At 38.9% G+C, this 16837-nt stretch overlaps 1 protein-coding gene across 13 annotated transcripts in view; it reads right to left on the bottom strand.

Moving 5' to 3' along the window:
* TCF4 (transcription factor 4) overlaps positions 1-16837 on the bottom strand; it is a 340129-nt gene that overhangs the window by 117887 nt on the left and 205405 nt on the right. For 12 of the 13 annotated variants that reach the window (XR_014012865.1, XM_081212857.1, XM_081212856.1 and 9 more), the window contains 2 exons: positions 15319-15448; positions 15101-15150 (listed from right to left, as the gene is read on the bottom strand). The exons of the other annotated variant lie outside the window; for it this stretch is intronic. Coding sequence is in view for 11 of the 12 variants with exons in the window: in XM_081212857.1 (XP_081068983.1) it covers positions 15101-15150; positions 15319-15448 (180 nt within the window). In the remaining variant the exon portion in view is untranslated. The remainder of the gene's footprint in view (positions 1-15100; positions 15151-15318; positions 15449-16837) is intronic. 13 annotated transcript variants of the gene reach the window in all.

Raw genomic sequence — 16837 nt, 5'->3', positions numbered from 1 at the left:
TGCTGTGATAATATAAACAAGGCTATTTTGATACCCCTTTTTATAACAATAGTACGTAATAATAATACAAGAAAGATGTTGGTTGGACCCTCCACTGAACAGAGCTCTAAAGGTGATGAGAGCTCAGAACTCTGAAATGGGGGGGGGGGGCGGATAGGAATGAGAAAGTGAGTTTGTTAAATCGGGGGAGTAAAGCAATGTGCTGAAAGAGAAAAGATAAAGGAGGTGTGCGGACAAACTCAAGTTTTAAAAGGCATGCATCTTTTCATTCCTTTTAATGCCAATAATGGACCAGCCACATTGACGCACAGATCTCCTTAAAAATAAACTTTTCTTTTATGTCGCCATTCCTATGAAATCCTATGGACTGAACATTCTTCATCAGAGAAATAAAATTTTGAATGAAGTGCTCTGACAAAGGACAGGTAGTGTGTCCTTCCTTCGAGGTTTACTGTGCCGTAACCTGAGAGGCAACACTCAGTCTCTGTTAAGACCTGAAATGAATGTAAGGCTTTTAAAAGCTTAAACGTACACATTTGTGCATTCATTAGGCAGTGCTAAATCTAATTTGTTCTCTTTACTGTAACAGGAAGCACATGTTTAAAGCAATCTGTTTCCTCATATGAATGCTTTCCTGTCTGTTGGGGGGGGGGGGCGCAACACACTTTACCCCAAGTAACCAAGAGGTGATCGTAAATATCCCTAAATAGCATTAAACAGATATGAAAGACATTAACACTTCCAGAATGCCAAAGTAGTATTTTTTAATTTTTTTTTTAAATCTAACAGATGCTTCTAGGTCAAAAAGTGAAATGTGTGTTTCTTGGAAAAAAAGGGGGGGCCATTCTCATCAGAATCATAAATGAACTGTGAGTGGAGAAATAAAGTGTCATGCAGAAAACAAAAGGATCCAGTTGAGAACTCCAACACGCCCTTGCCAGAGTGCGGGTTGCAAGGAAAGAGCCACATTTACATGCAACTTTGTTTAACAAATCAATATCCTTTGTAATCCACAAGGTGGCATTGGCAACAAATGACGGCTGCCTGTGTAGAATCTACTCTGGGGCTGCTGAACTTTCCTTGAAAAAGATCCGGTCTCTGTGAAACGGAGTACGTACAAAAACCTAAGGGGACTTAAAAATCACCGGTGGGAAACGAGTGGAAGCGAGTCAGCCAAAACCGGATATTAACCATGTACTCTTTAACATTACATTGTCACTTAAGTTGCAGGCGTTCGTTGGGGAAACGGATTTCCCCGCCCCCCAGAGAAACAGTGAAATAATACGTAGTGTGCAAATCTGGTGTAACCGGCAAGGTATTTCACCCCCTTTAAAACATCATCCCTCTATCACCGGCAAGCTGTCCTGCTTAAGAATTTTCGGAAACCATTAAAAAGAAATAACAGCATAGGAATGACACGGAAGAGAACAAGAAGCTCTTTGAATGCACCTAAAACATCTGCATAAATATTCCTATTATCTACCAGGGATTCAGAACTTCCAAATAAATAAACATTTTTTTTCAAAAAAAAATAAAAATGATATACAGTAAATTATCGTGTTCAATTGCCCAAATAGATCTTTGATTCTAGTTGGTGATAAAGCAAAGAAATGGGTGCAAAAGACGGTTTGCTCTGGAGGCACGAGGCAAGCAAAGTGTGTCCTATGGCACTCCGGGAAGAGGGACATCAAGCAGCCAATTAAAGAACAGCATTGATGCATTCCAATGGGAGAATTATTATGCCCAGTTATTATGGCACATTTTGAGGGGGGCCTCCAGTGGTCCTACTATAACACATTTTTAAAGGTGTGAGAAAGAGTTTGTCTTGCAAGGAAGAAATACATCTTTTTGCAAAAGGTTTCCGAGTGTCGTTTATGCAGATGATTCTTTTGTTTTATCCCCTGGACTGGTGGAGAGTCAGTGAGTGTGTGTGTGTGTGTGCTTGCTGCTGTGTGACTTGAGCACATGAGATGCACCAGATCAGACCCCCAAATGAGGCTCTGATGAATGAATGGATGCACTCAGAGAACGTGCCTGGCATCATGGAATGGGGTCAGTGGTGTTGTGCACCCAAAATGCAGCATTCATTTGCTGGAGTCACACAAGACTTCAATTTAGAAAGTTTAAAATTTTGGGTCAAAACACTCCGAAGCAGAAATCATTACATTGCTGTGTAAGTAAATGAAGTGAAGCGTTTTCTACAAAGACGCAAGCAGATCAGAAAGTAAATAAAGGTGACAAAAACCCTTTTAGCTTCTGATCCTTGATTTGCACTTCATGATTTGGAAAGGCTCTTTCTATCCCTGAATGCCTGTGTCTTATAGGTTGTAATTGTTTCACCGATTATTTTATATGACTTATGCTGCATTTGTGGTGTTCTATTATGTAACATCACATTGCTATTATTGATTGATTGTAAGCCGCTTTGGGATTCTTTTGAATGAAAAGTGACATAAAAATAAAATAAATGAAATCAAATAATCAGTCATTAACGTCTTATTTCAGATTATGATTACAATTCAAAACCATGTATGGCTACAAGAACACCATGCTGCCCTTTAGTTTTCAGTGGTTTGATCTGGCATTCCTAAGCAAAGGTTTATCTACAACTACAACTTTAAAATATAATAATAATAATAATAATAATAATAATAATAATAATAATAATAATAATAATGAAATTGCAAAATAAACTGGAATAGTTACAAATAAACAGTAACCTAAAAAGTTTTATAGATATAAAAAATAAAATCCAGAAGATATAACTGAAGACAAGGAGGTATAAAAACAGTATTTCTTAATAGCTTCTTCACTTGAGTTATGATGCCTCACACCAATCAACAATATGAAGATGCTAAAGTCTAGCAGGAATGTTTAAAACACAGTAAAAAGAATCTGGTGTTAGTGCTTACAGAAAGTAGTTATTTTTATATCTCTAAATCTCTTGTATTAGAAATCATTCCCTGAGGGGATAAGTTCAAAGAGAGGATTAAATGCCAAGTTCCCTTACACTCATGCAACCACAATGGGGATTCTATGGATGTCTCCCATGAGAGCAGAAAATGCCCCTGCTGTGTACATCTCGCTTACAACTTCATACTTGCCTGTACAGTTAAGAAGGTGCATTATTGTACAGTACAATTTCCATTTTCCCCATTCATACATTCGTAAAAACTTCCCATTTCTTTTAATCGGTTAAGACTGTATGTTCTGTTTCAACCGCAACACATAATTAAGAAGAAGAAAAAGAATCAACAGTATTAGATCTTTGCACAGGATCTGGTTCATTTATGGGCTAAAGTCTAGCCGTACAGAAAGTCGTGCATGAGCTTCGAGAAATTCCTTAACAGATGTTTAACATACATTATGCAGGATCGGGCCCCACAGTAACAACTGGAATATAATTTTAAAAAGCTAAACTGAGATGCTGTTCGGCACAAAGTGCAGTTTGACTTCACTTCAGGCTTCCTTGAAATAGACTCTCACAAGTATAACAATTATTGAATCCTGTGCTCTCGTGAGACTGCAAGGAGAATTAAAAATCACCATTGCTGCTCATATTCCGAGAAGCCCATTATTAAGTAAGATGCAAAAATAAATAAATATCAGAAATATTTTAAACTTACTGCAGGCTTCCTTTAATATAATAGTTTCCTAAAACATAAAAGTACTGGGAAATATACCATTTCAGTATAAGGAATGCAACAGAACTATATATTTGACGATCAAAAACCTCTGCCTCTAAGAAATGCTGTTCCCTGCATTACCTATATTCCTCTGAAGAGGGAGTCTATGTTTAAGCAAAACTCAGAGCCCTAACAGTGATGCACCTATACTAGTAGCTGCTGAGAAACAGGATGCAATGGTCACAACTGCTACTTCCAGGTCTAGTTATTTATTTTGAGCCACACAAGTACAAGCTCATCACGCAACAAAACACACAATGTAGTATCTACAGTCTCCTCTACAAATTGCTTCATTTTAAAGCGGAAGGTTCCTAACTTTTTAAACCATACAAGTTCGCAGCGACAGCCTCCTTCCCACTTTTACCATAGGGGTTATTTGTCGCTTATTTTGGTTTCCAGCAGCAGGGCATCTCTTAAAGCCAAGACTGTGTGAAGGAGACAGACACAGAGAGGGAGAAATTGGGAGACTGTATCTGTGACCCATGGCAACACTCACTGACTGCAATTCTGCAACCTGTTTTCTAGGAGCATGTTTGCCCCCACGATATAATCACACAGGTATATTAAACAATGGCACATTGCATGTTCGATCTCAGCAAGTGCATGTTTGTTTTACAGCCTACATAGGAACATAGGAAGCTGCCTCGTACGGAGTCAGACCATCGGTTTACCTAGCTCAGTATTACCTGCACTGACTACCAGCAGCTCTCCAGTGTTTTCAAGCTGGACTGTTTCTCTGCCCTACCTGGGGATGCCAGAGATTGAATGTAGAACTGTTTTCATACAAAGCAGGTGCTGTCCCACTGAGCCATGGCCCTTCCCCAATAGAAAGAAACAGGAGTGCACAGAACAGCCAATGTAGTAAAAGGCAGCAATGAGCAAATAGTAGGCAACAAGTCCTGCAGCCTGTGACCCTGACTCACGAGAAGTCACATGCATGAAAGGAAAAGTACTGTGCATGCAGCAGCTGTGTCTGCCTTTGTCAGGATGTTTTTGTAACTCAGCAGACAAGAAGCCACCAAGGAACAGAGCTTGCTTCTTTGGCAGGGTGGGAGAAGTTGGAGAGAAAGTATTTAAGAAAGCATGATTCTTTCATTCACACATAAATTACTTCTTCAGATTGCAGCCTCTTATTTTTTATAAGACTCCTTGGGACACAAGTTTTCATTTAAAGGAGCTGCTGTGGAGTTCAGGTCTGAAGGTTCCTATCTAAAAATGGGTGCATGGCCACAAAATTAATCGACACGTTATTAATTGATCTGAACACAGGGAAACTACAAACAGCTCAACAACACACCGCCGTGGCATGAGACTCCCCTGCTGTAGAGTTAGCAAAGAACACTAACTGGACACTCTTAAAAAGTTTTCCCATCTCCAAAAGAGAGCAAAGCCATGGAACTAGTTGTTTTCTTCCCCTCCTTCAGTTTCAGTTTTCTCAAACAACTCTCTCTTTTCTGCTTTCTTTCCTCTAAAGCTGAGTTTGTTTCCACTGGGTTAATCTACTCCATCTTTAGACTGAACTTACACCTCTTCCATCTTTGCTTTTAATATTCCTCTCTAACGAAACAGTAGGTCGGCTATGTCCTCATCTGTCACCACTACCTTTGCTGAAATTCCACCAAATCTATAATGGGATCTCAGCAGGACTGGCATTCACTGGTAGAACAAGCTGCCATTTCCAATTCACGTTACCTCGGGGCCTCACTAGGTCAGTGGCAAATTGGTGCACAAAGCACATCTCTAACTCCAGGGAAACCCCATCGTTCATGGCAACTGACGATAGCGTGCCTGCCAAAAAAGAGGGTATTGTGATCCCCCCCTTTGTGATATGGATTTAGCAGGGGGCGTTGGGTAAGTGGCAAATATTCTTAACTTCTGGGTTCATTAAGGGCAGAGTTGGGGAAATTCACAGGATATATCTGTGTGAACAGAGGACTACCTGGATCTGTTTCAATCTAGTTTCAGACCTGTTTTTGGTATAGCGGAGGACAACACTGTTGGTTCTCTGGGATCTCTTAGTGGTGTTCTTGATAGCACTGACCGCGATATCCTTCTGGATAGGCCCTGGGTGTTGGGATCTGTATGCACAGTGGGTCAGTGGCTCCATTCCTACCCTGGAGAGATGATTCCAGAAGGTGGTGCTTCTGTTTGACCCCATGGCAATTATGCCGCAGGGTTTCAAGGGGGCTCTATCTTGTCCTCCATGCTTTAACATACACCTGAAACAGCTGAGTGAGATTGCCTTCAAGGAAGCATCAATACATTTCAATCAATCAGGTGAGGAAGTGGAATTGCAGCAAACTGAAGATGAATCCTTACAAGATAGAGTTGCTATTGATGTCAAGGGTGTGGACTTTCCTGCTCTTCTAGATGGGTTGACCTCTCATAAATGATCAGATTCAGAGTTTGGGAGTGTTCATAGCTTCAGCTTGAGTACCAGAGTGGCCTTAGTGGCACTGAGCATTTTCAGATAGCTTAGGCTGGTACACAAACACATCCTGGACAAAGGTAGCTTGGCCACATTTTGCTAACCTCAAGACTGGATTACTGCAATAGGGTGTTGCCTTATACTGAGCCAGCCCATCTAGTTCATTACTGCCTACATCAATAGTGGCTCTCAAAGGTTTCAGGTAGGGAGTCTTTCCTAGGGGATGAAACTAGGGCATTGTGCATGCAAAGCAAGATACTCAGCCACTGAACTACAGGCATGGAGCAGGCTTTGAAGAGGTACTGAAAACTGTAGTTAGTTCATAACAAAGCAGATGGTCTTCTATCTAGAGAGGGGCAGCTGGAACATGGATGAATTTCACCTACAAAATTATAAGCAAAATTGTAAGATGAGCTTTCTAACATTCTGAAAACAGTTTTATTTGTATTACTTAAGCAGTATGTTTCCTATAGTTCGAAGAAACTCATCATCATTTTGTTGTTGACATCTGTCTGTCTCCAGAGACAATGGAGTATGCCTCCAGGGGTGAGGACAAACCACTGTGTTAGGAGCACCAAAGTGACCTCCTCTGGATGCAAGCCTGGGCAGTGTATCTGGAGGTTCTGGACTGCCCAGATGACAAGACCTGCCTCTATGTGGTCCAAAGGAAAGTAAAACTTTCAGAAAACAGAGGCCCTTTAACCTTCCAGATCAGTCACTGACTTCTAGAAGAAGAGGAAGGAGACTCAAAGACCTGTCAGGTAGGGACTAATATTTCAAAAATGATCACAATTTTGAAAAGGGAGAGCTACAAAGGTCAATACTTCCATGGTAAATATCCAAAAGCAAAACAGCAACAGCTGCCTTGGACTAGAATAATAAAATGCAATTAGAAGCCATGACATTTGAAAAACAGCAAGTTGGTTTTTTATTATTAGACACATTTTGAAGTTTATCTCTACAAGCATGAAAACTTAAAGTTCTTTTTCAAAAGAAAAAGAAAAAGAAAGGAATGTAAGGTACTGTATTGAGATTTTAAGGATTCTACAAAAATCAATCGATAGAACAGATGATGCTCACAAGAGTGAGAGAAATGTCTTGAACTTCTAAAGGCATCAAGGGCTCAGTTCAGAAAGCACACCACAAACCATGGTTCAGAGCTGCTTGTCTGCTTTCGTTTTTCATCTCATCAGCATTTAACTTTTAAAGTTTACTCTCATCTCCATGATTTAGCAGAGACTTGAGGTACAGCAACTTCACCTCCTCCACAGTTGCAGCAGCCTCTTGAGGTAGAATAATGAAATGCATCCGACATGATTGGTTTCTTTTTCCTTTTCTTTAAGCACCTGGACTTCTTCCCTCTCTTATCCTATCAGTGGTAGTTTCACTGATTTTAGTAGTTGATTTTTCTGCTTTCGCTTCAGCGTTTTTAAAAATAGGTTCAGGTGTTCAGATGTAAAACAAACCATGGTTCGGTGTGACATCTGAATAGAGTCCAACACTCTATCCTTGAGTACTTCAGTGGTGATTTCCATCATCATGTTATATCTTGGACAAGCCAGTTTGCAAATTACACTCTCAGTGCAATCGTGGGCCCATGGAGTAGAGCTGATTTTGAATGTGTGAATTAGATCTACAATTCTATGATCTCACTGCTCTTCCGAGGCACTCTCAGTGCCTTGAAGCTCATTTTGGTGTCCAAGACTAAATTCCTACCTCTCCCACAAGTTGGTGTAGGAACAGTTACATGGCAACCATAAATATATGTGGGTCCCTTATGAAAGGACCTTCCTTGGAAACACAAACACACACACACACACACACCAAACCCAGCTACAAACTATGGTAAGAAAACATGCACTGTATTATAAGCAATAAAACACAAGTGCAATACCGAATATAAATATAACCAATCCCACTTGGGTCTTGGGTAAATCAACTTTGGTGTATAAACTCATTTACAAAAGTTTGAATTTTGAACTAGTAAGATCAATGCTCTTAGTCAATTAAGCCATCTCAGATGGTAAAACAAGATTTAACCTATCCCACTGATCAGTCCATTTTTATGCAGACTATTATGCGATCTCATGCAGATTCAGAATGCATATATATTCTGGGCCAAAAGTACATGATATAATTCCAGAAATGGCTGGCAATGGAAAGAAAGAACGGCAACCACTCAGATGTGTGCATACATGTGCTTTCTTATTGCACATGTAGAGAATTCTGCATATTTATAGAGATACAGATATCAATGTGTCAGATGACAGAATTTGTGTGCTTGTTGCAATATGTGGCAAAGCCATAAAAGGGAACCCAGGGCAGGGGTCTGCAGGAAGGGATGACCTAGATTCTCAATAGTTCCCAGTGCCCACTGATATCAATGAGAAAATAATAAAGGGCTGAGATTTGAAAGACAGCTGAAAGAGGTGGCAGAACCAGTCTCTCCTCAAGACACAAGGATCACTTGTGTTGGGAAGGGTGTTTCCAAAACGCAGTGTGTCCTAATTATAACCTGCTCACTTTCTCCCATATAAGTTAATGCTCCTCTATTATAAATAGAAAGAGGGCTCCAGTTGATTGCCAGGGAGGGGCAGCATGCTCCCTCCCCTAGAAATTGGAAAACGTAGACAGAACCCTGCAGGATCAGTCCAAAGGCTCATCTAGTCTTCTTGTCACAGTGGACAACCAGCGGCCTATGGAAGCAGAACAAGAGCATAGCAGTGTTCTCCCCACTAGAGTTCCCCAACAAATGGTGTCTTGAAGCAAACACCAAGGAAACAGCAGAGAGGTTCATCTTCTCTTGGTTAAGTCCCTTTTGTTATTTTCTCGCATATAAGTAACAGTTCTTATTCACCCCACCAGGAAAAGAATAGGAGCGCTCAGGGACACTGATGATGGCAGTAAACTCTGATGCCAGCTACTATTGCCAGGGAAACAGAGGGGCACATATAGAACAGGCCCAGACTTTTCCTTCCATGGGTGGAAAAGCTGCTTGTGTCAACTCCCCAAACTTCCACAACAGTGTGGGAGGTGAAAATGGAGGCTGATGGGAATCATCAAAAAGTCAACCCCACTATCTACTAGTGTCCTCTAAGCCAGTGTTTTTCAACCACTGTTCCGCGGCACACTAGTGTGCCGCGAGATGTTGCCTGGTGTGCCGTGGGAAAAATTGAAAATTTTGAAAGATTTTTTTTTTTAAAAAAAAAAGTCAAATTTTTGCCCACTAGGCGGGCGCCGGACTGTGTCCACCCTATTGCCCATCCATCCTGGGTGGGGATCAGATCAGATGGGATCGGATGAGAGCGGACAGGTGGTCCGCTCTCATCCGATTCCCCATAGAGAGCAGTGGGGCTCTGACATCTGCCTCTCCGCACACAGTGGTGGTGTGCCTCGTGATTTTTTTCATGAAACAAGTGTGCCTTTGCCCAAAAAAGGTTGAAAAACACTGCTCTAAGCATAACTTGACTCCAGAAATTCTCCCACTTATGGGAGCAAAATCTTCATCCAACCCAGTTTGTATGGGTATGCAGAGCACACAAATATATTATTATTTTATTGGTTTAATTTTCTTAAATTTACTTTTTTCTATTATGGAATCCAAGGCGGTACACCTATCCAGGCACTGACCAGAACAAGGCATGCTTAGTTTCAGCAAAGTTGTGGCCTCATATACATTCAGACCACCCCTTTCTACCATTCAGGAACAAACATAAATTTCAAACCAACAGATAAACAGAGGGATATTCTTAAGGGATATTCTTTTCTGCTCTCCTATCTTAGGGAGGTTTTCTTAATCTTCAACTTTACCGATCACTTGCTTAAAAACATAGGTGTATTCCAACGTTGATTTCTTAAAGCTATTTACAGAAAGCCATGGGAAATGCCAGTAACTGTGGCGATGGCCATTGAAAACTGAGCAGATGTTACTTTTTTTCAAACTTTCTCAGCGATTATGAAGACTGGAATCTTGCTTTTAAATAGGTTAGCGAGCAAAAGGAAGTTTAAAATTAGCTCTGACAAAAGAAAGTTGAAATTTATTGTGCAATGTCATATTCCAGTTGGAACAGTGCTGGCTGGCTATTTTTGTGATAAAACAGTTCTCTGTATTTTAGATGACTAAAAATAGATGGGGATATCAATATTATACTATTTTATGGAGAGCAGAGAGGAAAAAGAGAAACAATACTGTAATCCATTTCATTTTTTCAGATGATTATTTCCAACTGTTGCACGTTGCACCTGAAGACTAAATTTCATAACATTCAGTTGCACTTTACTGTACAGTTTTAGTTCTGAGCATTTCACACATTATGTTCCATGTTAGGATCTTGCTTTGTTTGTTTGTTTGTATTATCCCGTTACTGAAATTCCATGACTTCATGCTCTAAGTCTTTTAACATTAAGGGGTTTATTAATTAAAACACAGTTATGGTCTTCCGTGCTATTTAAATACCGCGATCTTATCTCCGCACCTGGAGAGTCTTTTCATATAAATACAATACAGCCAGATCACAAAGATCTTTATTAAATTTTCTGGGGCAGAAAATGAAAAAAGACATTTGGGTGTGGAACGTGTGTGGGAAACTTCTGTACATGGTTAACTGTTCCAGATCAGCTCTCTGATTTCCACCCCTCCCTCTAAAAATTCAAATAAACTCAGTGCTTTGAAGAAGCTAAAAACACACCTTTCATTCTAAATTTAGTCCCTGTTTAGGATAGATAAACAGTTGAAAAAGCTGCCAAGAATCGAGACACCCTGCCTGGTGAGTACTGCCAAAGTTTTCATCTCCTTCTTTTTTGTTTTTTCTTAGTTCAAAAGAAGCCTTTTATTACATCTAATAAACTCATCTGCGAGGGCGCAAAATTCCGGAGTCCCCGTGTATATGGGTAAATGGCACAGAAAGAATATGATGCCTGTTGCACTAAGTGGATGTTACCTTTCTGAAATGTATGGTCTATGAATGAAGAGTAAAATTAATTAATTCTTAGGTTCACACATACACTTGGTAGACGTAAAAGCAAACATCAGCTAAGATTCAGCACAGCTGAAAGTACATGCCCAGGCAATACACACATGTATTAAGGGATTTTCCCTTCATGCTAAATAACAAAACTACTCTCCAAGTAAAGAGCAGTTTGGGCTATGTACCTTTGTTAACTCTGTAACTGTTTTGTCACTTAACGGCCTGGTTTATATGTTACCTGAGCAGTGCAGGAGGCACATGGCATAGCTAAGTCCCACACCTCTGCCTTGTAAAATCTAATCCTCAAAGTGATGCGCCGCTGAAATGAATGGGACTAGCGTCATCAGGCTGCTGTGAGGACTGCAGGTCTAGTTGATGAGACAGCCCCCCAAAAAGAAAGGAGCAAAAACCTGAATGCTCTATGCAAAGTTTCCGCCTGAGGTTGTTTCAGAATGACTGCATAATTCACATCCATAGAATGCCCTTAATGCGCTTCTTGGGAGTTAATTGAAAGAGGTCTCCTTCTCACGTAGCTGTAAGTAGGGAGGCAAGGCAACATCTTTCCCATTATGTAATTCCCTATAGCTGCAGGTAATTGGCTGGGAGGTGCAGATCATATGGGAAAGAACCGCATAATTACCTGTGCTTATATGGTCGCAAATCCATACACAGCGCAAGCCCCTTGGGACCAATGCCATGAAAAAGCTGTGTGAAGGGAGCTGGGGACTAATTTACATGTATAGAAATGTAATAACCCAAAACCAATGGCAAGCATGTTTTCAGTTATTAATGTTATTGCTAGTCGCCATTGTTCCATCTAAACAATGAAGCAATTCCTCCTCCATCCACAGGAGGAGGAGGGGGGGGGGACAGCAAAACTGAGGCTTGGTTCGGACGCTACATGTTGTGCATGGCAGGTGTGTAGGAAAGCAGTGGGGGGAACAAGTTCAGGAACATATTTCCAAAAGCCCCAGTCGCCAGGCATGTCCATTCATAAAAGCTTCCGGGTGTGTGTCTCAAGACTCATATCTGCAATGATTTCATAGCCACTTACATGCACACGTTTTAAAAACTTGGATGAAGAATAGCAACATTGGAGCCAAGCTTGAGATCAGGTGATTCTTCCCAAAACCCAGTTTATCCACAAAGAGCAACCCAGACTACTGATGATCCAGGGATTATCTTTATCTTTGCCCATAGTGACAAAGTACTGAAATGCTTATGCAGGAAGGAGCTAGCTGCTTAACACTGAGTCAAGCCAGTGGTCTTACTTCTGAAAGGTTCTCCCCCCCCCCCCCGAAATAAAAAGACAAAGAGCTTAGTACCTTTCCAGAAAATGTTTGTTTGTTTCTCTTACTCTCTCTGTCGCTTCTCTTTCTCAATATAGCCATGGAAATTTGTCATAGACATCTGTGCATTAACACAACTCCTGAAGCCCTTTATAGACAATTGTATGAATATTCAGTGACAGTTTAATACCCATATTTTAATAGAAAGAGAATAATATTTTCATTCTATCAGCTAAGTACAATATAATCTGTTTAGTCAATTTATAAATGAGTACTGTTTATCCAGCATAATAGCATCATCTACTATAATGTGATAAGATGAATTATTTGAAAAAATATTTTGCCCTTTAATAGAGTATAGTACTATTTTGAAAATCTTTGCATTTTAACTACTGATAAAAAAAAATCACAACATATTTTGATCATGAAGGTGATTAGTTGTTTGTTCAAACATGTTAAGGAACAATTGACACCCACCCACCCCCCCCACACACACTTCTGGATAACTTGATATATCTCCCAATAATAGCATCAGGTCATTTGAATTTCAAGGAAGTCATTTGTGGCAAAATTGTTTTTTCCCTCGTTTTTATCTTTCAAACAATAGGTTTCACTGTGTGCAAAAAGCAAGATGAACTACGGAATCCAAACTTTGTAACTCAAAGAACAAATTTTGCTAGGAATTAAGGAATCCTAATTGGTTAATTCTTTTTTAAACTTATTTCATTCTTTTTGGTTCAAAGAAACAGCCAAATGCCTGAAATGTCTGCAAGGGAAATAATAACAACAGAGTTCTAACCCTTAAATGGAAATGGCAACCAATCTGATGTTTTTACATCATCACAGCAGTCCTCTTTCTTTACAGTTGTAGCCATTTCACTGCCCTGCATGCGTTTAGCTTTCTAAACGGAAATATGTCCCAGTCAAACAGGTTCTACACAGTAAGTGTACAGATATGGGAGAAAATGAGCATTAGAAATACAGAGGCACGTGATTTTTCTAACAGAATTTATCTGAAAAAAGGAATCTTTATGTATGTATTTTTAAATGACGAAAATATGGCACTACATTTTATTAAAATTTAAGCATTCTAGACATAACAAATTACCAAAACGAAAAAAAGAAAAAGGTGTTTAAGTGCTACTCCAGAATGCTTAAAAGGTATACTCAGCCACATTACGTACTGGCCTGTTTCAAAATGTGAGAAGCACCAATATGTATTTATCATCTGAGTTCTCATAAAAGCTATTAGAAGCAAAAGTTTCAAGTAAAGACGCCATTTACTAAAAGTGAACCACCCAAAATCCTTAGGATTGTAAAAAAATCCATGATTTCTTTAAAGAAACAAAGCAAGAAACATTTATGCAATCTAATTTTAAATTTGTCCTCATTTTTTCTCTGTTAGTGAAAAATAGCAAAGTTTTTTTTGTTGTCAACTTTTATTTTTACTTCTCAAGTACTGTCAGAAGTCTGCCCAAGGGTTCACATACCCATATCACTATTGCTATATTAATTAAACATGTTCATTTAATTCCTTTCCTAGCTTCAGTCACTTACTGATATGACAATAGCAAAAACGGAAATTAAAAGTACTAGTTTTATAATATGAAGGTTTTGCTATTGATTTGAAAGTCCATCTAATTTATGATCACATTAATAAATGGTACGCCAAAGTAATCTCAGAAAAACCTGTAGGATTGCTCTGATGTTGGTGAATTTTTGATTGCACTCCCTTGTAATCCCCCACTCCCATAATACACATCTCCACAATATAACTACCACCAGTAGCAAAGTCAAATATTTTTAATTCTTTGATCTAAAAGTATTTGTCGCTCTGCTGCACTACGGTGCATTGTTGTTACTTATCTACAAATTAATCAATATGGTAGCTGCTTTAAAACAGATCATACTTTTTTTTACACATCAGCATTTTTTATTTTTAAAAGAAGAACGCAAAACAAAATCCAACTCATACATGAGCCAATTATTTGCTGCATGAACGCAAGGGCATTATAATATGAAAAAGCATATATAGCCTTTATTGCAAACACAGCCTAAATATATGCAGGTAGTTGATTAGAAACACACACACACACACACACACACACACAAAATTTCCTAAAAAGAAGGGGGGACGGGACGACAATCAGGGTATTAAATGTGACTTCATTTATTACCATAGCCCATAATTCCTTTGGTAACACCTGGAGTCAACTGGTTTGACACCTGGAAATCACACACACTGAGAAAGCTATTTGTGCAGGTATGCTCAAAGTCCTAATTCAAAAACTTCAGTGGAAAATGAAGACGTCCTCCTTCTATTCTGGGCTGAGACCCATGTAAATGTTTCATAAATCCCTCTCCACAAATCTCTTTTAACATGCAAATCCATAAATCATCATAATACTGACAAAGAAGTTAACCCGCACGTGAAGCTAATGCGTATTCTATCTGGAACCGCATACTGGTAAAGCTACCCAAACTAGAGGCACTTTTTCAGAGTTCTATTTATATACACTAAAAAATAATAATGCAACAACACCCACCAAAACTTTTTATTCCCACAGGTCAGAATATTATAGACTTCTCTGTTTTGTCTGCCGGCATGATGATGGAGAAAACCAAAACAAACAAAAAAACGTTTAGGATAGGAATCTCTTTCATTTGAAAACATGTTAATCAAAGGAACCAGTGGAACCGCAAACGGTAAGACAGACAAGGAGTACTTACTGAAGATGGTAAACCTGGAGGAACCTTTCGAACTTTCTTTGTTTGTACTTCTGAAAGAAGAAGACAAGTGTGGCTGTAAGATGTATGTTTGCAGGCTCACACCCTCCAGTCTAAGATTCAGCACTGAGCTAGCATTTATTATTAATTACTTGCAAGACAGAAGTTCAGTGTAAGTTTCCTTTTAGAAATGTGGAGAAAAGTGGCACAAAGTAACTCACCCACAGAGGTACTGTGCAGAGGCCTTCTTCGCGGATTATTGCTAGAATACTGATAGTACTGAGAGCCAGGTTTGGTGGGTGAGAGAGCGCCTGGGTTGCCCATTTCCATGTCACCTCCGAGGAGACTTTGCTAAAAGATTTTTGAAAAATAAGTATTGTTATATCTAACTTCTCCCTTGCTTGCCTTTCTATGCTGATTCAAATAATACACACACGGTTTTTTATTATTTAAAAAAAGGCTCTGTGACTGGCAAATTGGAATACTAACACAAAAAATACTTTATTTTCAGATATGACAAAAATAGTTCTGAAGCAAGTGATTTCTTTTCAGCGGAATACGTATTCTGATGGCCAAGCGAATGCTTTGAAATTTTACAATAGCCTTCCACTGTTATTGCTGAAAAGAAATAACAGTTGAACATATGAACTCTTTTGGAGCTACATCAAGTAAAGATCCCCCTCCCCACCTGTTTTGTTTTAAACTTACAGGGCGAACAAAATATATTGTGTTCATCAGTATTTTAAAAATCACCCTGTTGCTACAAAATCATTTCGTCATACAAGAGTAGGTATTTTACCTAATAATGGAAAAAATGAATGTGTTAAATAGAACTAAATAGGAAACACGGCAAATTCTTAAAAATACAATATAAAATGTGTTAATCAGGTATAACATCTGTGATGTGAAAATAATAGTATACAATGCAAAAATGAACTAGTGTTTTGCTAAATTGCAAAGGGGGTGGAGAGACTGACTCTTAAAGAGAGTGGATAGAAGACGTTGCAGCAAAGTACTTCGACAGCATCTATTTTATTAAGTAAGACAGTGAACATCCACAAATATGAAATGTACTTATGAATGGACAATAGCTATTGCTATGCCAGAAGAAATGATATCTCAGTGCAATAACAAGGAAAAAGCAAAGACTAACATTTTCTAAAAATTCTATTTGCTATAACTACATTGAAACTTACCCATAATATATAAATCCCCTGATTATACTCTGCATTGAACACATTGTTCTTTTAATTTTTTTCTGGTATGCAATAAAACAGGTGCAGATACTACCATTTATTTTATATGATGAAGAAATTTTCCATTTAATAAAGAAATTTTAAAATTAAGTACCAAAAATCTAACTTTATCGTTACTTGTAATCAACTTTTACTGACTGAACTAATTACTGTACTTGATAAAGTACAGAATGTGTTTTCCCTAATCTAAATTCTAATCACCATGTCACTCACAACAGACTTAGTAATGCTTCACTAACACACCATTCACATGCAAAACACCCTAAATAGGCCAATTATGACTCTGCCCCTGTTCCCTGGTTAACCCGCTGAGAACTGAAAAATTTCACAAGGCAGTCACCAACTAAAACAAAGGCTCCTTGTTTTAAATTAAGACAGTCTTTTTGATTCTTAAATAGCTCAACAAAGTGCCATGTCTTCGTCTGAAAGCAGTTGGTCAAATATGACCCATGAGCTGGAAAATACTTTGTAAAATAAAAATAAA

Source organism: Podarcis bocagei (genome assembly GCF_964188305.1).
Source record: "Podarcis bocagei genome assembly, chromosome: 11".
In the NCBI taxonomy this organism is placed as follows: Eukaryota; Metazoa; Chordata; class Lepidosauria; order Squamata; family Lacertidae; genus Podarcis; species Podarcis bocagei.
Note: the sequence above shows the minus strand (reverse complement) of the source record. Positions and strands in the feature narration are given on the sequence as shown.